This window comes from Talpa occidentalis, unplaced genomic scaffold, assembly GCF_014898055.3.
Source record: "Talpa occidentalis isolate TD23 unplaced genomic scaffold, MPIMG_talOcc4v2.1 talOcc4.7, whole genome shotgun sequence".
Taxonomy (NCBI): domain Eukaryota; kingdom Metazoa; phylum Chordata; class Mammalia; order Eulipotyphla; family Talpidae; genus Talpa; species Talpa occidentalis.
The window spans coordinates 41,632,952-41,655,332 of record NW_023605083.1 but is presented as its reverse complement, the minus strand read 5'-3'; the positions used below and the strand labels follow the sequence as shown (position 1 = coordinate 41,655,332).

General features: G+C 37.7%; 1 protein-coding gene across 6 annotated transcripts in view; it reads right to left on the bottom strand.

Moving 5' to 3' along the window:
- The window catches only part of TMC1 (transmembrane channel like 1), a 300,988-nt gene that overhangs the window by 223,212 nt on the left and 55,395 nt on the right, over positions 1-22,381 (bottom strand). Inside the window, exons 3-5 of one of the 6 annotated variants that reach the window (XM_054689504.1) lie at positions 21,978-22,022; positions 11,192-11,307; positions 5,183-5,246 (exon numbers count right to left, since the gene is read on the bottom strand). The exons of 1 other annotated variant lie outside the window; for it this stretch is intronic. In XM_054689504.1, coding sequence (XP_054545479.1) covers positions 5,183-5,246; positions 11,192-11,296 — 169 coding nt within the window. In that variant the 5' untranslated portion in view covers positions 11,297-11,307; positions 21,978-22,022. Of the gene's footprint in view, positions 1-5,182; positions 5,247-11,191; positions 11,308-21,977; positions 22,023-22,381 lie in introns of those variants that run through there. 4 more of the 6 variants (XM_054689505.1, XM_054689509.1, XM_054689506.1 and 1 more) reach the window with 4 other exon arrangements.

Below are 22,381 nucleotides of genomic sequence, written 5' to 3'. Positions count from 1 at the left end.
ATTTACTGGTTATTTGTTCCCTTTTAAGTTGGCAGATACTTAATGGCAGAGTTTATGTTTTAGTTATCTTTGTATCTCATGCCCCAGCACAGTTTTAGGCAAATTGTATATATTCAATAATTGTTGAGTTGTATTGAAGTTGTTGGATCTTAACAAGACATATGATATACATTTGAAAATCATCCCTGTATTTTAATAGTCATAACTGTTATTTAAAATGATATTCCTATATATGTATGTATATTTTCTCCCATTATAGCTTGTTTTTCTAATGGATATAAATTTTTATTGGACGTAAACCTACAAATTTTCAACTGGTTTTCTTGAACACAGTGAACACAGTGGCTAGCAAAAGAAAATCTATGGAAACATCTCATCTAGCCTCATAAGAAATAAAGCTGTCCAAAAGTTATACAATCAATATGTGTCTATGGGGGGGAGGGTTTGCATACAATTGCTATAACATCACTTAGGATGGAAGGATGAGCTGAAATTATGTTTAACGCATGTCTTGGTTATCAAGATCTGTCCTATAAAGGCAATCACATAACTATTTGTAAAATTATAAATAAATTTATTCAAATGTCTCCTGACTTTCTTTGCTTATGAGTACAAACAAAAGTTTGTATCACCCAGTAATGTCAGCATCACCCAGTTAGGTCAGCATCACCTCCTTGGGATGAAGGAAGCCCAATCTCCCTAAGAAGCCAGGCTTTTGAATCCTAGCCAATATTTATTTTTTTATAATTTATTTATTTATATATACATGTATGTATAAATGCATATATACATCATTGTTCATTTTTGTACAAAGTTTGCTTTCTCCCCTCAGGTGTAGTCCCTGTAAAATCCCCACCACCAATTCACCCATGCACCATCGCCATAGTCCCTTGTCCTCTTCCCTCCCGTTTTGATCCCTTTCCCTCCTCCTCCCCTGCAGAATGTCTTTGATTTATAGTTGCAAGTTAATTTTGGTTTTTTATTTATTGTTATTATTTTTTTCCTGATCCCTTATTTGGTTCCCCCATAACCCTCCTATAAGTGCAATATTTAAAGTGGAAAATTCAAATCATGGAAAATTAAATGAAAAATCAGGATGTCTGGGGGACTGGCAATGCCTAAATGTTTTTGAAAGAGGGCTGGTTGTGGGAAGTTCCTCTGACATAGACAATATTGCACTGCACATGAAAGTGTGAACTAAAATGAGCAGTTCCCTGGGAGCGACATGAGGCCTGGTCAAAGACCAGCTCCTATCGGTCCACCCCAGTCAGCGGCAGTGTGTCATATGTCAGATTGTGTACGTTCTATCTTCATGCACGAAACAAAGCAACCTCAAGAAGTAACAGCAATGTCACATCATCATAACTATCACCATCTCTAAGCTGGGATTTTAAACTTTGGGGGGGGAGGGAGTGACAAGAAGAAGCATTAGAAGTTATACTAGTGTGCCTTATGGGGGTTACCCACAGGAAAGTGCTGCAGATGATCAAAGTTAGACATTCACATAATAATTCAGGATATAAATATCATCACTGATAGCTCTTAAACTTTTGTAATCCTTGACTTTTCCTTCCTATGTATGTAAAATCCAGCGACTAACCAATCAAAAAGAAAATCTGAGAGCTGAAACTAAGCACCCACATGCACATGAAGACACACACACACACACACACACACAAACACACAGTCCTTTTTTTAACTTTACCACTTTTAGAAAAGCCAGAAAGTAGTAAAATGGGTGCATTTGATTTGATTAAGACTGCAATGTTTTAAGAGTGGAAATCATCAAAAAGTCTCAGTCCATTTAACAATACACACACACTCTCTCTCTCTCTCTCCTCAAAAAAAAAAAAAAAAAAAAAGCAGGCATTAAATGTCCAGAGTTATTTTTTATATATCATGTTTAAGAATAGACGCTACAGAAATGACAAGTTTGAAATTCTAAGTAGTGACTAGGGCCTCTATTTTATGACTCAGACTTTCTGTTCTTTTTAAGAGAGAAGAAGAGCAATACAACTTGGCTTATTTAGTTTTTCTCCAAACTTATCTGCTACTTATCTGCTAAGGTTACTATGAAGACTGAAGTTATGGAATGGTTAAAGCAATTGAAGACATGTTATTATCTTCAATTTATTGAAGAAATAATATATTATTTCTATTTTATATTCAATTTCTCTACTTGAAGAAATTGAAGATATATTATTTCTGTTTTATATTCAATTTCCTTTCTAGGGACCAGCCATTAACACATTTTCTTTTAGAGGTTATTTTTCAAATCCACCTGGATCATTCAATGTCTTCACTTGCCTTGGGGATAATTTGGGGAAATCCATTACAGGCATGTCATAAACCATAGGATTAAAAAAAATGCAGTCAGTCCCTTCAATGTCCTTCACTCTACTGCATTTTATTGTGTATTATAAATTTCCCATATTCAGCTTGTACTCTCTCCCTTAACTCCTCGATCCCACCTCACTCCCACACCCATCTGAAAGATAAAAATATGTGAATGCTGTCTTTGTCTACTCAGACTTTTAGAGAGTAATAGCAACAGCTTTGAGAAGCTTCCAGCATAATTAATCTAACCTGTGACATCATTTAACTCTCATGACTCACATTTGTGTATTAAGACTTTTAATACTTTCTCATTTGAGACTTACACAATCCAATGAGATAGATAGAAGAGGAATTGTTACTACTCCTGTTACACAATGGAGAAAATTGAGCCTCTCAGAGGCCAAAAGTTGTATCAAGCCTGCTAGGAAGTGGGAGGGCTGGCTTGCCTGACTCCCAGGTCTGTGTTGTTTTGACCATGCAGTTCTACTTCTTTCCAACTCTTATGTGATTTTCCACTTACCATGTTTCCAGCATATTCAATGTTTGTATTTTTCTCATAGAACATAAGTCAGATAGCAATAAAGAAAATTAAGTAGGGGATTTAGAGATCACTAGGCAGTAGATTCTGAACATAAGTACCTATTTAAATCTCTGTAAGATTGTACATAGTCTTTATATGAAATACCATATGTATACTGCTGACAAATATCATGTATAATCACGGCCCAAGAAACTTTTCTTAGATTCCATGGTGAAGGTCTGTTAATTTAAAAAATTTTTACTTTTACTGATGGTATTAGTGGATAAGAGTAATTTTAAATATCCTTGTAATTCCACAAATATGTTCTGATTTCACATTTTTTTGTATTTTGTGAGCTATTAAAAGAAAGAATTCAAGTCTTATTTGCTCTTATATTATTACATATAAACACAGTGCCTTGAATCTAAAAAGCAGTAGGTAAATATTTGATTTTATTGTTAAACATTTGAAAGATACCAGCAAGTGATTTAAGGAGACGAGGCACTATGTCTCTCAACAGAACTCTAAACTCTTCATTGTTGTTCTTTAATTTTTTTATTATATGGTTTATGGCTGATTTAATTTTTATTATATGGTTTATTTATGGTATTATATGATTTTTGGTTGGTTTATAACACTGTATATGGTAAAGAGTTATAGGTTCACATCTCTTCAGATGTGTGTTACCACACCATACCTACCACCAAATCACCCATAATCCTCCACTGGACCTTATCCTTCTTTGATATTCTCAATGCTACAGTCAAATTTCTAGGTTTATTTTGTTTAGTTTTAACTATTCCTTTGTTTTGTTTCTCTATATTCCACATGAATGAAATCATCTTTTTTCTTATTTCACTTAACACCCTGCAGCTCCAACCATGTTGCTGCAAATGGCAAGAATTCATCTTTTATTTATATCTGAGCTGTATTCCATTGAGTATATATATACCACATCTTCACAATCTACTCATATGACATTGGACATTTAGGTTGTTTTCATATCTTGGCTATTGTAAATAGTACTGCAATGAACATACATCCCTTTGAATTATTGTGGGGTTTTTTTTTTTTTTTTTGGTTTTTTCTTTTTTCGCATCTTTGGGAAGATCCCTAGGAGTCGAAATGCTGGATCATATAGTAGATCTATTTTTAATATTTGAGAAACCTCCTGTTTTCCATAGGGCCTGGACCAGTCTATATTCCCACCAAAAGTATATGAGCGTTGTTTTCTTTACAGTGAACACTTGTTGCTTCTGGTCTTTTTGATATGGGCCATTTTCACAGATGTGAAGTGGTATCTCATTGTGGTTTTGGTTTGCACTTCCCTGATGAGCATTTTTTCATGTTTCTGCTGGCCATCTGTATGTCTTCTTTGAAGAAGTGTCTATTTATCTTTTCTGACCATTTTTTGAATTGGGTTCTTTTTGTTGAGTTATTTGGGTTCTTTAATATCCCAGATGTACAAAGAACTCATTCCAGATAAATACATAGACGTGTTTTTTCCTATAATGATTTCCTGATAAACATTAAGGATAAGCATAAGCATTTGTTGATTAAACTAACCAATCACTATACCATGGTAATATGTGTGTGTGTGTGTGTGTAAAGAAGACTAGGGACGGCTTTGGATTTCACAAACACATGGGCATTTCTGTCTTATTCACTAGCATGATATCCCCTTCCTTTATTTTATGATAAAGCTATAATTCTTAAGTCAATTATGTTTGTTTAGCTTAGAATAAAAATAAAGAAAAAGTAATATTTTGTATATTTAATATATTGTGTGCAACATATTATAAAATACACACCTATATGTTTTATGTATTACACTGTGTGTTATATTTTATAATTACAATATGTACATATAACAGGTATATTCATATGTATATGTGTATATTTGTTCTCATTTTGAAAAGAAATATTAAAATGGCTGATTTAGTGAATATAGTTATTACTTCTTTTTATCTTAAGATCCATAAATATGTACAAATATTAGCGCAATATCTATAAATCCTGAAATACCAAGTATCATCTCTCAAAAAACTTTATACTAATTAGTAGTTTTCAATCAAAAGCATCAAAAATCACTCCTGATTAAGCAAAAGGGATATGTAAGAAGATATCAGGCAAAACACAAAATCTACAGGGAGACTAGAGAACCAAATCCAGAACCAGGACGGAGCCCAGAACACTGAAATTGCTTGCTTTTCTTTATAAGGTGCTGCTGTAATGAGTAAATGGACATCAATCATTGCTGCTACTTTGTATTCACCACTTCATTTGATATTCAGAAACCTGAGAAAGAGGACTCAATTGGCTTACCTTTAGTCATATGCTCACACTTCAGTTTAGGGTCAGGAAAGCCATGCAACACCAACCACATAACCTAGGGTTGGGGGAGAGGTGGAGTCTCAATGAAAGTGAAGATGTCACCTGGAATTGAGTTAATGCTGCTAGGTGGCCACCTGACATAACTTACAGGGTCCATCTCTGTTTTGCTGTCCTCACACTATACTTTCTTCTGAAACATCCCTATGTAATATAATGTTGCTCTTTTGCAAACACACACTCAACACTTCCCCAAAGGAAAATCATTTTAATTTTCACTATTTCTTTCACTTGTTTCCAAGTCCATGATTTCTTGTGAAAACATCCATTTCTCTAGTTTCATGACGACTTTACTTCAATGTGCAGTTTGTTATGAAGAAAATAAGTAAATTGAATCACTACCTAATATGGGCTTAATTATGTTCCTTCAAAATGAATATGTTGAAATGGTAACCTCCAGTATTTCAGAATGTGGTCTTATTTGGAAACAAGAATTTATAGAGGTAATCAAATATGAAGTCATTAGTATGGCCCCCTAATCCAATACGACTGGTATCCTTCTTGAAAGGGGAAATTTGGGTAGAGAGATACACATGGAGTGAAAACTTTGTGACAAACCATGAGGTGAATATGGTTACTTACAAACCAAGAGCAGAGACTTAGAACATATCCTCCCTGGCCTCCCCGGTGGTGCAGCGGTTGAGCGCTGGGTTGCGAACCTGCCCGCGGCCTCTGTGGCACCGGTTCGATCCCTGGCTGCTTCCCAGCCACTGGAGGAGGGTCCCATATGGCGCGCAGACCTCTCCTGCCGCCCGCTGCTCCCCCCAGCAGCGTACTTAGGTCCTTCTGCCCGCTCTGCTCCCTGCTCTGGCTCTGGTGATTCTCTCACCCTCCCGCGCTTCTGACTGTACCCAGTACATGTATAAACAAAACAAAACAAACAAATAAATAAATAAAACATGCCTCTATTAAAAAAAAAAAAAAAGAACAGATCCTCCCTCACAGTTCTGTTAGGACCAACCTAACCAACACTTTGATTTTGGACTTTGATCCTCCAGAACTATAGAGAATTCATTTGTGTTATTTAAACCTCCAGTCTGTGGGGCTTTGTTACCACAATCCAAGCAAATTAAGCTACCATAAGAGCACCTTTCATATTATAATAATAGGGGAAAAATAATTAAAATATATCATTTACATATATAACTATATAGGTGTGTGATAAAGCAAAGAAGGTGGATAAAGTAGAAGCTATTTATTCACTAACCTCTACCTTTAATGATAGCTGGGGGGGGGAGTTCCTTTAAATTTATTACTTTTGTGACAATTTTAGGCAAAGCAATTTTTTTATTGCAATATTTATACTTCTCTTGCTTTTAATCAGAACCACAATCAACGTGTCAATACACTTAACAGGAAGTTCAGTCTCTTTGGGGTCAAGCTCATAAAAATGTCAGTCTCTTCTGGTGATGCTTCATGAACTGGAGATATTCTTGATATGAGAATTGCTGATATTCATAAGTAAATAGGATACCTTATATATTAGTAAACAAAATGTTAGTGCAGGACAGGACACCCCAGGAACCTCAGACTTACACACTTCAAAAGGATCCAGCCAACAGTGAACACAAAGGCAAAGGAGACTTGTAGTGTGAAAGAACCTTAGTATGGTCATTGTGCATAGAGAGAGAAGAAAAGATAATAGTTTCATAATATAGCATCCAAATTTACCCATTCCCTTATGGGTAAATGCCTAGTCAAATAGAGTTGGACCAAAGCAGGGCCACTGAGGCCCAAAAGCTCACTACAAGTCTAAGGCACTTTCTGGTGGGGATCCCACAGGAAAGGGGCATGAGCCAGCAAGTCTGGCATGAAAAGAGAAAAATCAAAGTACAAATTAAGATAAGGCCTGCCATTGTCAGCCTCCTCATGTGATTCTCACCCTGTGTCTCTTCCAAGTGCCTCTACATGTGTCTCCTTCTATGTCTCCTTTCCAGCAGTACCAGGTGCAAGGAAAGCCACAGAAATAAGAACTCTCTTTCTTTCTTTTTTCCCTGAGCCTCTTGCCTTCCATGTTATATAGCTTCATCTGGTAGCTCAGATTTCACTTCATTAAGTGGGGACAGGGCACATAGTACCTCCCTCAACAAAATTGCTTTAATCGAAGATGTTCAGTTTATGATGGGGATTAGTATAGACTGTTTTGTGGACATAATAAGTAAGTTGTGGGGGTGGACAGGAATTATAAAAGGCTTCTAACAGATTCGCTGATAAAGGCATAATTGTGACTGAATAGAAGAGACAAAAAAATGAGCAGATCATGGCTCTAAAAATAGTTAAGGTTTTACTATGAAAAAAAACTTTGAAAAAAGCTATTAAGAGATAACTTATTTTCTTTTTTCAAGAAATCAGAGGAAACCCATTCTTCGCTTGTCCAGGACAATGATTTCCCCTTTACTACATTAAAATAAAAAATTGGAAAATAGTTATCAATGAATCAAAAAGAAAGTCCAGTTCTCCCCATATCCAGACCAAGGGGCATCAATGGCATTGGGATGGTTAATTCACTGTAAGTGGTTGCATATCTCAACATTTAAATAGTGAGCTCTTTAAATTGTACATGAACATAATTTATTCACATTTCTTTTGAGGAGCTGCAGAAAGGAATAAAGCAATGTGGGAGGAAAAGAAAGGGAAGGAATCGAGAAATTTAAGCAGGTTTAATTTTTGACTCTGCATGGTATCAAGGTCAACTGCCTATAACTCAAAACTCAGAGTAATTGTACAAGCCAAGACACAAAGTGCACCAGCAAGACAACTGCTGGGTGTGTAATCAATAAGCACTCAGGGAAGAGAACAAAGTTTATGAATGTTTAGCTATTTGATTAACTAGCAATGTGGCTTACTCAATATCATTTTAAGTAAGTTCAGAGAGGATTTTGAGAGGGGTTTGGCAAAAGTACTGCAGCAAGGAGAGGTCAGGGGAAGTTCTTCACACAGCATTTCCTCAATTGAAGATTTACTTCTCCACCCTTTCATTCTTCCTGTAACCAAGACCAAGTTCCCATCCCTTTCTGATACACTCACAAGTGCACACAGCTTTGTTGGGCATGTGGGAGGCACCGCTTAAATCTTAGCTGTCTCTTGGGCTTTTTGCTATAGTCCTGGATTTGCCCATATCCCAAGGCCCTTTGCCAAGACCTCCACAACCTACCTTGTCTCCATCCAAGTTCATTGCTACACACAGTGTCCACAAGGCCACCTTTGGCTATCTAAATGACATGCAGAATTGATGAGAAGTGTTTGCAAACCATGAGTAAAGTTCTACTCATAATCTACCCTTGAGAAATATGACTTTCTAAGATGTTGCTATATGCATGTGAACATAAAACAAGCTTGGATCTATCTTAGCAATTCAGATGAAGAAAATTTTAATGAGACTTATATTTACCCTCCTATACCGAGAACAATAACTTGAACAGAGTGGACCCCATTAACATTTTCTTATTGCAGTGTTCAGAAAAACAGTATCCTACATTGTTTCTGGGCAACAGAACAATTTTGACTACATGTAGCCTTTTCTGTACTTAGATGTGGGTAGACAAGTTACAAAAAAAGTATAGGGGGGAGGAATGTCACTGTAGAATTACAGTGGGGAACAGTGCACTGCTTGATTTATTTCATGTAGATTCTTTCCATGATATTTTTCTCTGAAAGTTACAAGCAGGAAATATATCAATCTGTCACTTAGGTTCTCTTCATAACCTAAGAGGAGAATAGCAGTCCCTGTGTATTTATCAAAATATATTCCTAGAGGCTTTCTGTTCATTCATCCTTTCATTTACTTAGGCCAGCATGTTGCTCAATACATTAGATGTATATCTGATGCTAATTCTTTATTTATAAGTTGCAAGGAAAGAAAATACAGTAACTTCAGAAGGAGATAATAACAAATTAAGTAACTATCAGTAATGATGGAGGCTCAATTACATAATTTTTAAAAACTACTATGCAATGTCAGAGCTCAATTTTAAAATAAATGTTATTAATCACTTTGATGATTGACACTAGAGAGACAGCAATATAGAGAGAGAGGTAGGGAAATTGGCATTCCTCTTGGGCTCATGAACTCAAGTTTATTTCATATTTACTATGCTTGTATACTACCAAAATTCATATGTTGACATCCTTACCCCAATGATGGTTATAGGAGCTTATAGGAGGTGGGGTCATTGGGAGGTAATCAGGACTAAATGAGGTCACCAGGGTGGAGGCCTCATGAATGGAATTAGTGCCCTTATCAGTCATGAAGTAGCTTGTTTCCTCTCTGTTCTGTCATGTGAGGCTACAATAAGGAGTCAGTTGAACACAGCAGGCTAATGACAGCAACAGGCTCACAGGGGATGAACTGTTTAATATTTGTAATTAAGGTTTCTGTACATGATTTAGGATACACACACATGCTGGTACAAATACAGTGTGTAGGGTGGAGTAAACTAAGAACTAATCTGTCTGAATCAAGCAGGAAGGGATAGGCAGGTGTTCTCATCCAAGACAGTCTACATGGCAAGATAACAAAAACCTGAAAGCAGAGACTAAGCCTGATTCATAACATCACATCTGACCAAAACAGAGAAGACTTTGTCAACTTTCCAACAACAGCAGCCAGAACAGTAAGCATAGCAGGTGCAACAGATATTACTGGACCATTTGTCCCAATTTTTTCTACCTGGAGAGTCAACCATATGTACAGATATCCCCTGTTTTTGAAAAGTTTGCATTGCACCACATCACCTTTACAAAATATCTGCATTAGTACCCATTTTTTGTGAACCAAAGAAAATCCAAAAAGGATTGTCATTTTACAATAAAGGTGAAAAGTCTTCTGTATTTGCTTGGCAGCAACTGTAATAGAAGCTTTGTGTACCCCCAAACAAAAGTTGTGCCCCAAGTTCCTTCCCCAGACAGGCCCTGGATGTATCATATCACTCCTACTTTTACCACACGTAACTATGATTTTTGGGTTTTATGTGTTATTTACTATGATTTTATTGGTTATTTTTTGAGTCTGGTAACATTCAAAAAATGTTTCCATATAAATGAATAGTAATTGCTTCTACTTTACAGAAAGTTGGCAAAGTCTTCTCTGTTTTGGTCAGATGTGATGTTATGAATCAAGTGGAAATAACTTGTATTTTCACATGTGAAGTTCTTATTTTGCTGTCAGGAAAAGGGAATGTGATCATTTTATAGATTGAAATACCATCTTAAAGTAGATATGTACACTGTTAAGGGATTGGACACATGTAAGTATCCTGAGATTAAAAAATATGCTACCAGCATATTTTGAAACAAGTTGACTAAAGTTCACATCCATGAACTTAAATTTCTTCATAGGTATAAGAGGAGTGAAAAGAAAACTGCCTTCTTCCAAGTATCCTCCAATGAGGAAGGTACTATTACCATGAGGATTAAATACAAGAAGTCTCCAACAGCATTTAGTGAGGACCCAGCTCAGAGTCAGTATAACTATTGTCCCTGCTCCCACTCCCTTAAACCCTTACTCCCAGCACTGTTGAGGCCTCACTGCACCTCCACCATGTCTGTCTTCATTACTACCTGACTCATGAACTACATTTCTATGACCTATTCCACTTCCATACTGCCTACTGCATTATATCTCTACTATCTTATGACCATCTTACTACTACCGTACTATAGTACCTTATGTATTATAATCATAGTTCACTGTAATAGTGCTCTCATAATACACTGTTATTACCTTATTCCACACTAATACATTGCTACAATTCCACTAACGTCTTGCTATACTTCTGTTACTACTATCTTATGACACTATTACTAGGGTCTTTATGTTATTATTTCTATTAGCTCGTGGGACCCTTGAGTTACTCCCTACAACCACATTAGGTGCATTAGTTTGACAAAGCTATCACAACAAAACATGAGAATTACTTTAATAGCAGAAATTAATTTTCTCACAGTTCTGGAGGCTAGATATTCAAGATGAAGATGTCTGTAGGTTTGGTTTTTCATGAAACATCTCTCCTCAGATGTCCCCTCCTCTCCATGTGTCACAAGGTGCATTAGTCAGGACTCTCCAGAGAAACAGAACCAAAAGGATATATATATGCATAGTAGAAAGATAATTATTTTTAAGAATTGTCTCAAGAAAATGTAGAGTGTTGGCAAGTCCAAAATCTAATAGGGAAGACCATCAAGTTGAAAATAGAGGGAATGGTTGAAATTTGAAACCAAAGGCACTGTGCTGGTGAAATTGGAAGATAGGATATTGCAGATAAAATCTGAAACCAGTCCGCAGGCAGAATTCCTTCTGGCTTAGAGGACATCACCATTTTGTCCTCTAATCAGCCTCTAATCAAGCTTTCAACTGATTATATATGAGACCCACCCACATTATGAAGGATAATCTTCTCTACTAAAAGATATAAATATAAATCTCATCCAAAAACACCCTTACAGAAAGATCGATAATAATTTTCACCAAATATCTGGCACCCCATAGTCTAGCCAAGTTGACAAATAAAATCAGCCAGCACACATATACTTTTCTTTTGTGTGTACAACTCTAGTGTCTTTCTGTGTATTCAAATTTCCTCTTCTTGTAAGGAGATGAATCAGATTGGATTTAGACCAACCATAAGATTTTTTAATGGCATCATTAAAGGCCTTATCTCCAAATACAGTCACATTCTGAGGTAACAGGAGTTAGGGCTTTGTCATAGGAAGCTGAAGGAGAAACCATTTACCCATGACACTATGACTATCATTACACCTTACTATCCCCATAACCTCACGACCACTACAATGCACTCCTCCTACTCCTACCCCTAAAATTTCCAGAAAATCCCTTGCAGTTTCAATTACCTGTGTTTCTGTAAAATAGATTGTATGCAGAGCAACCATGAGACTCAGAGTTTCTATCAAGATTGAAGGGCTTTTTGGGGGGGTGGGGGGCGGGAAGGGAAGGATTGGGGTCAGAATGGGGCTTTTGCAATTGTATGGGGGAATATAAAAATAAAATTTATTATTTAAAAAAAAAAAAGATTGAAGGGCTTCCCTCTGGCACAAGGGGTTAAGTGTCAGCATTATGAAGTAAGCCACAGCTACTGCAGCACAAGTTTGATTCCCAGCCAGCCAGGGAAATGATCCATGTGGCTCAGCAGACCTCTCCTGTCTCACCTACATTGTTCCCCTCAGCAGTGTGTTTCAGTCAATCTACCTGTTCTGCTCCCCACTCTGTCTCTGGTGAATCCTCTCACCTCTGCACCCTGCCCTGCACCCCAGCTCTTGTATACATAAATAAATCTTTTTTTTTTTTTTTAAAAAAAAAGATGTAATACAATTTCAGTCATGGTTCACAGAACATGGTTTAAATAACTATTAGAGACTATCTGAGCATATAGACTCTTGTTTAAGAAACAATGCTAAACTATAAAAACTTAAACCTGGAGGATTAGAAAAATCAAGACAGTCCACCCATGGTATGTTCCAGTCTGTCAGTGGTTAATGGCAGAAGAGTTATCCTGTTTAGCAAGCCCAAACATTCTGGAACTAAAGACTCAGAAACAGTTGTTTGTTGGATGCCATGGAGTTTATCATTTGAATGGCTGGTCTGGTTTCTTCAAGAGTAAGAACCTAAAGAATGTTTAGCCTTTACTCCTCTTCCAAGCATTCATTATATGAATTTTATTTCTCAAATTTATGGTAATCCCTAGGAAAGAACTGAGAAATATTGCCAATGATTTTGCCAGGACTGCCAGTAGTGAATCCAAGAGGTAAATACTCCGAATATACACATATATTTATATCTGTGTTTTAACAAGCCAGGAGAGAATGGGTCTTCTGTTTCATTTTATATTTCATATATTAAGTTATATGCACGACAACGGTAAGATTTCCAAAGGCAGAGACTGAGTCATTTGTACATTAGTGTCTCCCATTGTGCCTCATTCAGTGTCTTCTACATTATCTTTGGTCAGGAAATATTTGCGGAGTTTAATAGAGAGAAGACTCCCCGAATTTTGAGGAAGTTAACTCTACTGCTACTCTACCTCTCATGCAAAACTATGTACCAAGTGAAGCTCCCCAACTAGCCACTGAACAAAACAAAGTCACAAAAGAGACATTTCCTAAAATTTGAAAGTCTATAAAACTGTAAGTAATTCGTGCCAGCCCAACATCATTTTTTCTGCCTGGACTGTGTGTAGGATGCTACAGAGTTTATAATCCATTAAAGCAGACTATATGTACATGAATATCCATAATTCAAGGCAATTTGCTCTATTAATAGAGGCATAAATAATGTACTGATCATGGGGAACATGGCTAGGACAAGGCAGGAAACTGAAACTGGTGACAGATTGTGGAGCAGTATGAAGTACTGCTCTAATCACCACTGATAAATTCTTCTGTTAACCATTCTTAAACACTAAAAAAAAAAAAAAAAATGAAGACATAAGAGCTAAACAACCTTATTGCCCTAATAGAGGCAGAATGGAGTAGTTTGATAGCATTGACAACACTTCAGAGAACATTATCATTTTAGTAATAAAAAGCCCAATTTCATCCTCTCCGTAATATTTGGTTACAAACAATTATATATTAATTTCTTTTTTTTTCTTTCAAAATATTTTATTCTGATGGCAGTTACAAAAGTAGATTCAAAATGCTTTTTTTAAAGTATAGTTAACTGACTTAGAAAAATAGTTTAATTTCATTGTATTTTTTTTTTTTTTTTTAAATATTAAATTTTATTTTTATATTCCCCCATACAATTGCAAACGCCCCATTCTGACCCCAATCCTTCCCCTCCCGCCCCCACCCCCCAAAAAGTGTCTCTGGTTCATAGTTTTTTGTTGATTTTGATTTTCACTTTCTTATATTCATTTTCCTGGTCCCTTATTTAAGTTTTCTAGATTCCTGCTATGAGTGAGACCATCCGGTATTTTTCTTTTTCTTTTGGCTTATTTCGCTGAGCATGATCCCTTCCAGTGCCATCCATGTTGCTGCAAATTGCATGTGTTTATCTTTTTTGAATGCTGAGTAGTATTCCATGGTATATATGTACCACATCTTCTTGATCCAGTCATCTATTTTTGGGCATTTGGGTTGTTTCCAAAGCTTAGCTATTGTAAACAGTGCTGCTATAAACATAGGAGTGCAGGTGCTCTTTGGAATTGATGTTTCTGTGTCCTTTGGGTAAATACCTAGGAGTGGAATTGCTGGATCATATGGAAGCTCTATGTTTAGTAGGTCCAGAAATCTCCACACAGCTCTCCATAGTGGTTGGACCAGTTTGCACTCCCACCAACAGTGCACAAGAGTTCCTTTTTCTCCACATCCTCGCCAACATTTGTTGTTGCTAGTTTTTTTAATATGTGCCATTCTCACTGGTGTGAGATGGTATCTCATGGTAGTTTTGATTTGCATTTCCCTGATTACAAGTGATGTTGAACATTTTTTCATATGTCTGTTGGCCATTTGCATTTCCTCTTCAGAGAAGTTTCTTTTTAGCTCTTCTGCCCATTTTTTGACTGGATTATTTTCTTTGTTGTTGCTGAGTCTCATCAGCTCTTTGCAGATTTTTGTGATCAGTCCTTTATCATTAGTGTTGGGTGCAAAAATGTTCTCCCAGTTGGTGGGGTTTCTCTTTGTTTTTGTTATTGTCTCTTTTGCTGTGCAGAAGCTCTTTAATTTGATGTAGTCCCAGCTGTTTATCTTTCTCTTCACTATCACTGCTTTGGGTGATGTGTCTGTAAAGATGTCTTTGATGTGCAAATCCCGTAGTGTTTCGCCTATATTTCCTTCTATGTATTTTATGGTTTCAGGTCTTATGTCTAGTTCTTTAATCCATTTTGAGTTGATTTTTGTGTATGGTGTGAGGTAGTGGTCAAGCTTCATTCTTTTGCATGTAGCGACCCAGTTTTCCCAGCACCATTTATTGAACAAACTTTCTTTGCTCCAATGCATAGTCTTTGCTCCTTTGTCAAAGATTAGTTGATCATAAATCTGTGGGTTTATTTCTGGATTTTCTATTCGATTCCATTGGTCTGTATGTCTGTTCTTGTTCCAATACCATGCAGTTTTGATGATTATGGCTTTGTAGTATAGTTTGAAGTCTGGGAGTGTGATGCCTCCATTTCCTTCTTTTTTTTTCAGTAGAGCTTTGGCTATTCGGGGTTTTTGGTGATTCCATATGAATTTCATCAATAATTGTTCTATTTCTTTGAAGAATGCCATTGAGATTTTGATTGGAATAGCATTGAATCTGTATATTGCTTTTGGTAGGATGGCCATTTTAATAATGTTTATTCTTCCAATCCATGAGCAGGGGATGTCTTTCCATTTCTTTGTGTCTTCTTCTATTTCTTTTAACAGTGTTTTATAGTTTTCTTTGTATAGGTCCTTTACCTCTTTTGTTAGATTTATTCCCAAATATTTGATTTTTTTTGTTTCGATAATAAAAGGGGTGGTTTTTTTGATTTCTTCTTCTTCAGATTTATTGTTTGTGTATAGGAAGGCTACTGACTTTTGCGTGTTGATTTTGTATCCTGCCACTTTACTGAATTGATTGATGAGTTGAATTAGTTTTTCTGTGGAGATTTTGGGGTTCTCTATGTATATTATCATATCATCTGCAAATAGTGATAGTTTGACTTCTTCTTTTCCTATTTGGATTCCTTGGATGTCTTTCTCTTGTCTTATTGCTCTGGCTAGGACTTCCAGTATTATATTGAAAAGCAGTGGTGAGAGTGGACATCCTTGTCTTGTTCCAGATCTTAATGGAATTGCTTTCAGCTTTTCACCATTGAGAATGATACTGGCTGTTGGCTTGTCATAGATGGCCTTTATGATGTTGAGGTATGTTCCTTGTATCCCAAGAATTTCAAGGGCTTTTATCATGAATGGGTGTTGCACTTTGTCGAAAGCTTTCTCAGCATCTATTGATATTATCATATGGTTTTTATATTTCTTTTTGTTGATGTGTTGGATAACGTTGATTGATTTTCGGATGTTAAACCATCCTTGTGCCCCTGGAATGAATCCAACTTGGTCGTGGTGAATTATCTTATGGATACATTGTTGGATTCTGATAGCTAAAATTTATTGAGGATTTTTGCATCAGTGTTCATTAGGGAGATTGGCCTATAGTTTTCCTTTTTTGTGTTGTCCTTATTCGGTTTTGGTATTAGTGTAATATTGGCTTCATAGAACGTGTTTGGTATTGTCCCTTCCTTCTCAATTTTTTGGAAGAGTTTGTGAAGGATAGGCACTAATTCGTCTCTGAATGTTTGGTAGAATTCATTTGTAAATCCATCAGGTCCTGGGCTTTTGTTTTTGGGGAGGTTTTTGATTACCATTTCAATTTCGCTGCTTGTAATTGGTCTGTTTAGGTGTTCTATTTCTTCTTTATCTAGCTTTGGGTGATTGTAGAGTTGTAGGAATTTGTCCATCTCCTCTAGATTGTTGAACTTGTTTCCATATAACTGTTCATAGTAGTTACTGATTATTCTTTTGATTTCTGCTGTGTCCGTTGTGATTTCTCCTCTTTCATTTATGATTCTGTGTATTTGTGCTTTCTCCCTTTTTTCCTTTGTGAGCCTGGCTAGGGGTTTGTCTATTTTATTTATTTTTTCAAAGAACCAGCTCTTGGTTTCATTGATCTTTTGGATTGTTTTTTTAGTTTCAATTTCATTTATTTCTGCTTTGGTTTTATTATTTCTTTTCTTCTACTGGTTCTGGGGTTTTTTTGTTGTTCTTTTTCTAGATCTTTGAGCTTCGAGATTAGGTTGTTTCTTTGAGTTCTTTCTTGTTTTTTGATGTGAGCTTCTATTGCTATATATTTTCCTCTTATTACTGCTTTTGCTGCATCCCATACATTTAGGATATTGGTGTCCTCCTTGTCATTCAATTCAAAGAATTTTTTAATTTCTTCTTTGATCTCCTCGTTAGTCCAGTGGTCTTCCAGTAGTGTGGCTTTTAATCTCCATGAGGTAGGATAGTTCCTTGCCTTCTTTTTATGATTTATTTCTAGTTTGATGCCTTCGTGGTCAGAAAAGATGGTTGGTATGATTTCAATCTTGGTGTATCTGTTGATGTTTGTCTTGTGCCCCAGTATGTGATCGATCCTGGAGAATGATCCGTGTGCGCTTGAGAAAAATGTGTACTCCGTTTTTTTTGGGTTTAGTGTTCTATAGATGTCTGTTAAGCCCAAATGCTCTAGGTCCTTATTTAGAGCTTTAGTTTCTTTACTTATTTTTTGTCTTGTTGATCTATCCATTGTTGATAGTGGTGTGTTGAAGTCTCCCACTACATATGTGTTTTCTCTGATGTCTGTTTTCAGAGAGGACAACAGTTGTCTGATATATTTTGGTGCTCTTTCGTTTGGTGAGTATATGTTAATGAGTGTTATTTCTTCTTGAAGTATTGTCCCCTTAATCATAATGTAGTGACCATTGGGGTCTCTTTTTATTTTTGAGTTTGAAGTCTGTTTTATCTGATATAAGTATAGCTGTTCCTGCTTTCTTTTTTGGCCCATTTGCTTGTAGGATTGTTTTCCATCCTTTGACTTTGAGCCTATTTTTATCTTTTGTAGCTAAATGTGTTTCCTGGAGACAGCAAAAGGTTGGGTTTTGTTTCTTAATCCAGGCTGCAACTCTGTGTCTTTTTATTGAAGAGTTTAGTCCATTTACATTTAGAGTTAATATTGATATGTTAGCATCTGTATTTGCCATTATGTTTGTCTTTCCTTTGATTTTATTTATTTATTCTTTTAATAACTTTTTTTTTTTTTGGTCTTCTTTCGTTGTTATTCGTCCCTCTGAGGTTCTGGCTTTAGGATTCCTTGTAGTATTTTTTGGAGTGGGGGTTTAGTCGCAATGAAATTCCGGAGTTTCTCTTTGTCTGGGAAGGTCCATATTCTTTCTTCATGGAGGAAAGAGAGCTTTGCGGGATAGAGTATTCTTGGTTGGCATCTGTTTTCTTGGAGTCTGTTGACTATGTCCCTCCACTCTCTCCTTGCCCGTAGTGTTTCTTCAGAGAAGTCTGATGTCAGCCTGATTGGTTTTCCTTTGAATGTTATCTGTTTCTTCCCTCTTGTCAGCTTCATTATTTTTTCCTTGTCCTGGATTCTTGGGAGCTTTACTATTATGTGTCTTGCTGTGTTTTTCCTTTCGTCGTGGAAGTTTGGTGTTCTTCTTGCTTCTTGTATATCAATTTTCAGCTCCTTCTTCTCATTTGGGAAGTTCTCTTCAATTATATCCATGAATATTTTCTCTGTTCCTACATCTCTCTCCTCTCCTTCTGGAATTCCTATAACTCTTATATTTCCTTTCCTCATGGAGTCAGATAGTTCCCGAAGTCTTTCTTCATTCTTTTTCCTTCGTACTTCTCTTTCCTTTTCTGTTTTGGTTCTTTTTATTTCTGTGTCTTCAAGATTACTTATTCGTTCTTCCATTTCATCTATTCTGCTTTCATTGCTTTTCCCAGAGTTCTTTAGTTCCTCCATTAATTCTTTGATCTCCTGCATTTCTCTTACTTCCCTCTTTAGGGACTCAATTTCCTTCTTCTGATCTATCACTTTTTTAATCATGGCAATTTTAAATTCTCTTTCTGGAAGGCTCAGAAGTTCTTCCAAGTTGCTGTCGTTGCAATCTGGGAGTGGTTTTCTTTTTGTGGTGTGCTTCTTTCCTGAGGAGTTTTTAGGTTGCGTGTGGTTCTTCTACTCCCTACTGTCTGTTTTCTAATTTGTCGTATGCGTTGGGACACTGTGTTGCTCGGACTGACTGACATCTTGGGTGAACTTCTCCGCTCCCCTCTGGCTCTTCCAGGAGCCATCTCTGTCTTCTGGGGGAGCTTTCTGCTGGTTTTAGGCAGTTTTTACTGAAGAAATGTCCCTGTTCTCAAATGGTGAAGCGGGATGCAGTCCCTGCGCCTCCGGTTTCAGGCACACTCTTCTGCGCACCCGGTCTGCCCCGGACGTGGGTGCCTGCTCCCTCTGTGGGCTCAGACTGCTGGTCGGAAGGGGCCTGGCGTGGAATAACTTCCTGGCTGGCCACTGGGTCCTCCAGAAACCTTCTGCCCTTTTCAAGCAGTCTTAAGAAATGTCCTGTTTTATAGGGTGTTAGTGACTTTTTTTTTCCTGGTCGCTAGGTGGCGCCAGAGATCTCTCCTATTGTCCTTGGGGGGCTGTTTTTCGCCTCCCCCCACCCCGTGGGACAGAGAACAGAGCGGGAATGGTAGGGTACACCTCAACAGCTTTGGGGTGCTGTGTCTGCCTTGTGCCCCACCGTCGTGGAGAAACCACGCCCCGAATTTTCGTGCCCCGGGTCTCAGTTCAAAGCCCTCAGTTCCAGGACGCGGGCTGTAGCCCAGTTCATTGGCGCGGGAATGGCGCCTTTTGCACCGCTCCCGTGCCTGGGCGCCTGGTTTCTGCTCACTCAGGGAGGGACCTTCACCTCAGTGAGGACCTCCGCGCGTCTCCCCGCAAGCCTAGGTCGTCTCCCTGCAAGCCTAGGTCGCAGGCGCGGGGACCTGGGCAGCCGCGATCCAGGTCTGCACTTGCTTTTCAAGCGCGCCGAGCACTCCGCGTTCCCGCGCCAGCTTACCGGCAGCCTGGGCTGTGTGCGCGTCTCCCGGGGTCTTTGTTCTTCTCTAATGGCGCCCGGAGCCGTTCGCTCACCGCCGCGGCGAATCCTGCAGGGTTCGCCTCAGCTCCCGTTCACGGTGTGTGGTGGCTGCAATAGTTCCTTTCCGCTCACAGTCCCGCTTGCTGCGTCGTTTGTTCTTGTGGGCCGTTTTGGTTTGTTGTTTCCTCCTCTCTGCGGGTCGGAGAGTGCCGCCTCTGGGGGCGGGGGAGGGAGCAGGGTTCTGCGCTTCCCTCCCTTCTAGTCCTCTTTTATGGCCACTTTCTTCTTCGGGTAGTTTGCTGGCGTCACCCGTTTATCTTCCGTGTCCCAGTTCTCACTGGGACCTGCCGCTTTTCCTCCCTATTCACTTTTTTTAATGGGAGATCTTACTCGCAGCGTCTCCTCGCCGCCATGTTGCTCCGCCCCCCAATTTCATTGTATTTTAATTAACATTATTGAGGCAAGCCAGATTTAAAACTCTATATGCATGTGCAATATGATAACAATTATTTTTTTAAAGCTTTTTTTTAAAAGGTTTATTTATTTATTTATACAAGCACTGGGCACAGTCAGAAGCGCGGGAGGGTGAGAATTCACCAGAGCCAGAAATACACTGCTGAGGGGAGTAGTGGGCGTGGCAGGAGAAGTCTGTTGCGCCATGTGGGACCCTCGCTGGCAGCCAGGGATCGAACCGGCGCTGCAGAGGCTGCGGACAGCTTCGCAGCCCAGCGCTCAACCACTGAGCCACCAGGGGAGGCCCATGATAACAATTATTAAAGGGGTAATATTTATATTATCCTCCAGCCCCATCATTTTGGAATTACAGGTCCTTTCAACACTCTCCCCCTCTACCTCTCAGACAAACATGGAAGGAAGAGGGAAGTAATCCTATGAAAGAGGGGAAAATGACTTACAAATTAAAATTATGAGAAAGGAAAAGGAAAGATGGACAGTAAAAGCTATATAGATTTCGGGGGAGAGAGAGCTTGGGTCTGGGGTTGGATGGAATAGGGAAGGGGGAAGTTAGTTGCAGATAAGAATATGGGGAAAGGGGAGAAAATGATATGCTCACTATAATTTAGATTCCTTAACATCCTTTGAGAGATGGGGGAAGAGATGAGATTGCCTATTGAACTGTTTCTTGAATGCCACAATCTTCAGTGACTGAAACTTTTGGCATTCCAAATTATTAGGATTACATAGAACTTAAAATATTTTGGTTGAGATGAAATGTAGTACATTTATACTAGACATTGCTTAATAAGCAATTAAATTCTGAATTTAACCCAGAAAACTCTTTTCTTAAGCTAATGAAATATTTCAAGAAAATAGGCCTGGAAATGAACTGTTTTAGGGGTTCTTATTAGGACATGAGTTGTTATTGTCATTGTCGTTTAACTACCTATTATTTTTCTCAGACACAAGCTAGTTGAAGTATCTAGGTCAGAAATTAAAACCTCTCTGCACTAACTGAATTGTAAATGCAAGCAGTTAATAAAAGCTTCATTTCACTACAATCCATGCAATATGATAGCTGGTTAATGTTGATCTCTTAAAGTGACATTTTTTAGTTATAATAAAATGACATGTGTACAGGTGTATATATTTATACCACATAAGTACAGACACTGACATATTTAGCAAACTAACCATAATTCCACAAAAAGCTTACAAAATTGTTTATTGTTAATATCTGACACCAAAATCTCCTGGACTCTCAAAATTATGGCCCAAATAACTTTAAATATATATATATATATATATATATGTGTGTGTGTGTGTGTGTGTGTGTGTGTGTGTATCATTCAGTTCTTAGAAAAAATCTATACCTTCCTCAAAACAGATTAAAGGATTAAAAAAACATTAAAACATTTCAAGGTACTAAATATTTGCAGTTAGACTTAAAATAGCTCTAAGACATGTGTATGTGATAAATGTTAATCCTGTGGGGGAAAAGTCCTTTGCAGTTTTGCTAAAATAAGAATTTCATCCTTGAGTTGAATAAAAGCTAAAGGCAGTTCTAAATTTCTCTGAAGGTAAAATGTGAAATGCGACATAGCTCTAGTCTTTTGACAAAGACTAGTAGAAGGCAATGAGGTTGCAATAGGAGCCCTTACCTCAGTTCCTAGTCACTACAGTCCATTGCAGTCCCAAGCCATATCCTAAGGAGAAAGAAGGTAGAGGCAGTATGAGGAGAAAGAAAATGGGTCCAGAATCAATCTAGGGCACAGGCTGATCCAGAAACCCACAAATATATACTTGACCCATACTGCTTTTATCAAATAGAACAATTTTACATTTTAAATTAATCCAGATTATAAACATTTTTTGGAAATTTACAAGATCTGCAATCTGAGTTCCTATGTTCATTGCAGCTAGAGTTGAGTTGTTCTTGCTACCTTTAGAGAGGGCAGGTGGTCTCTAGTTTACCACAATCCTCAACTATCCCTGTTGTCCTTCATCATAGTCACATTATTCACAGGTGTTATCTGCCTGTTCTTTAATTCTGTCTCTGAAAGGA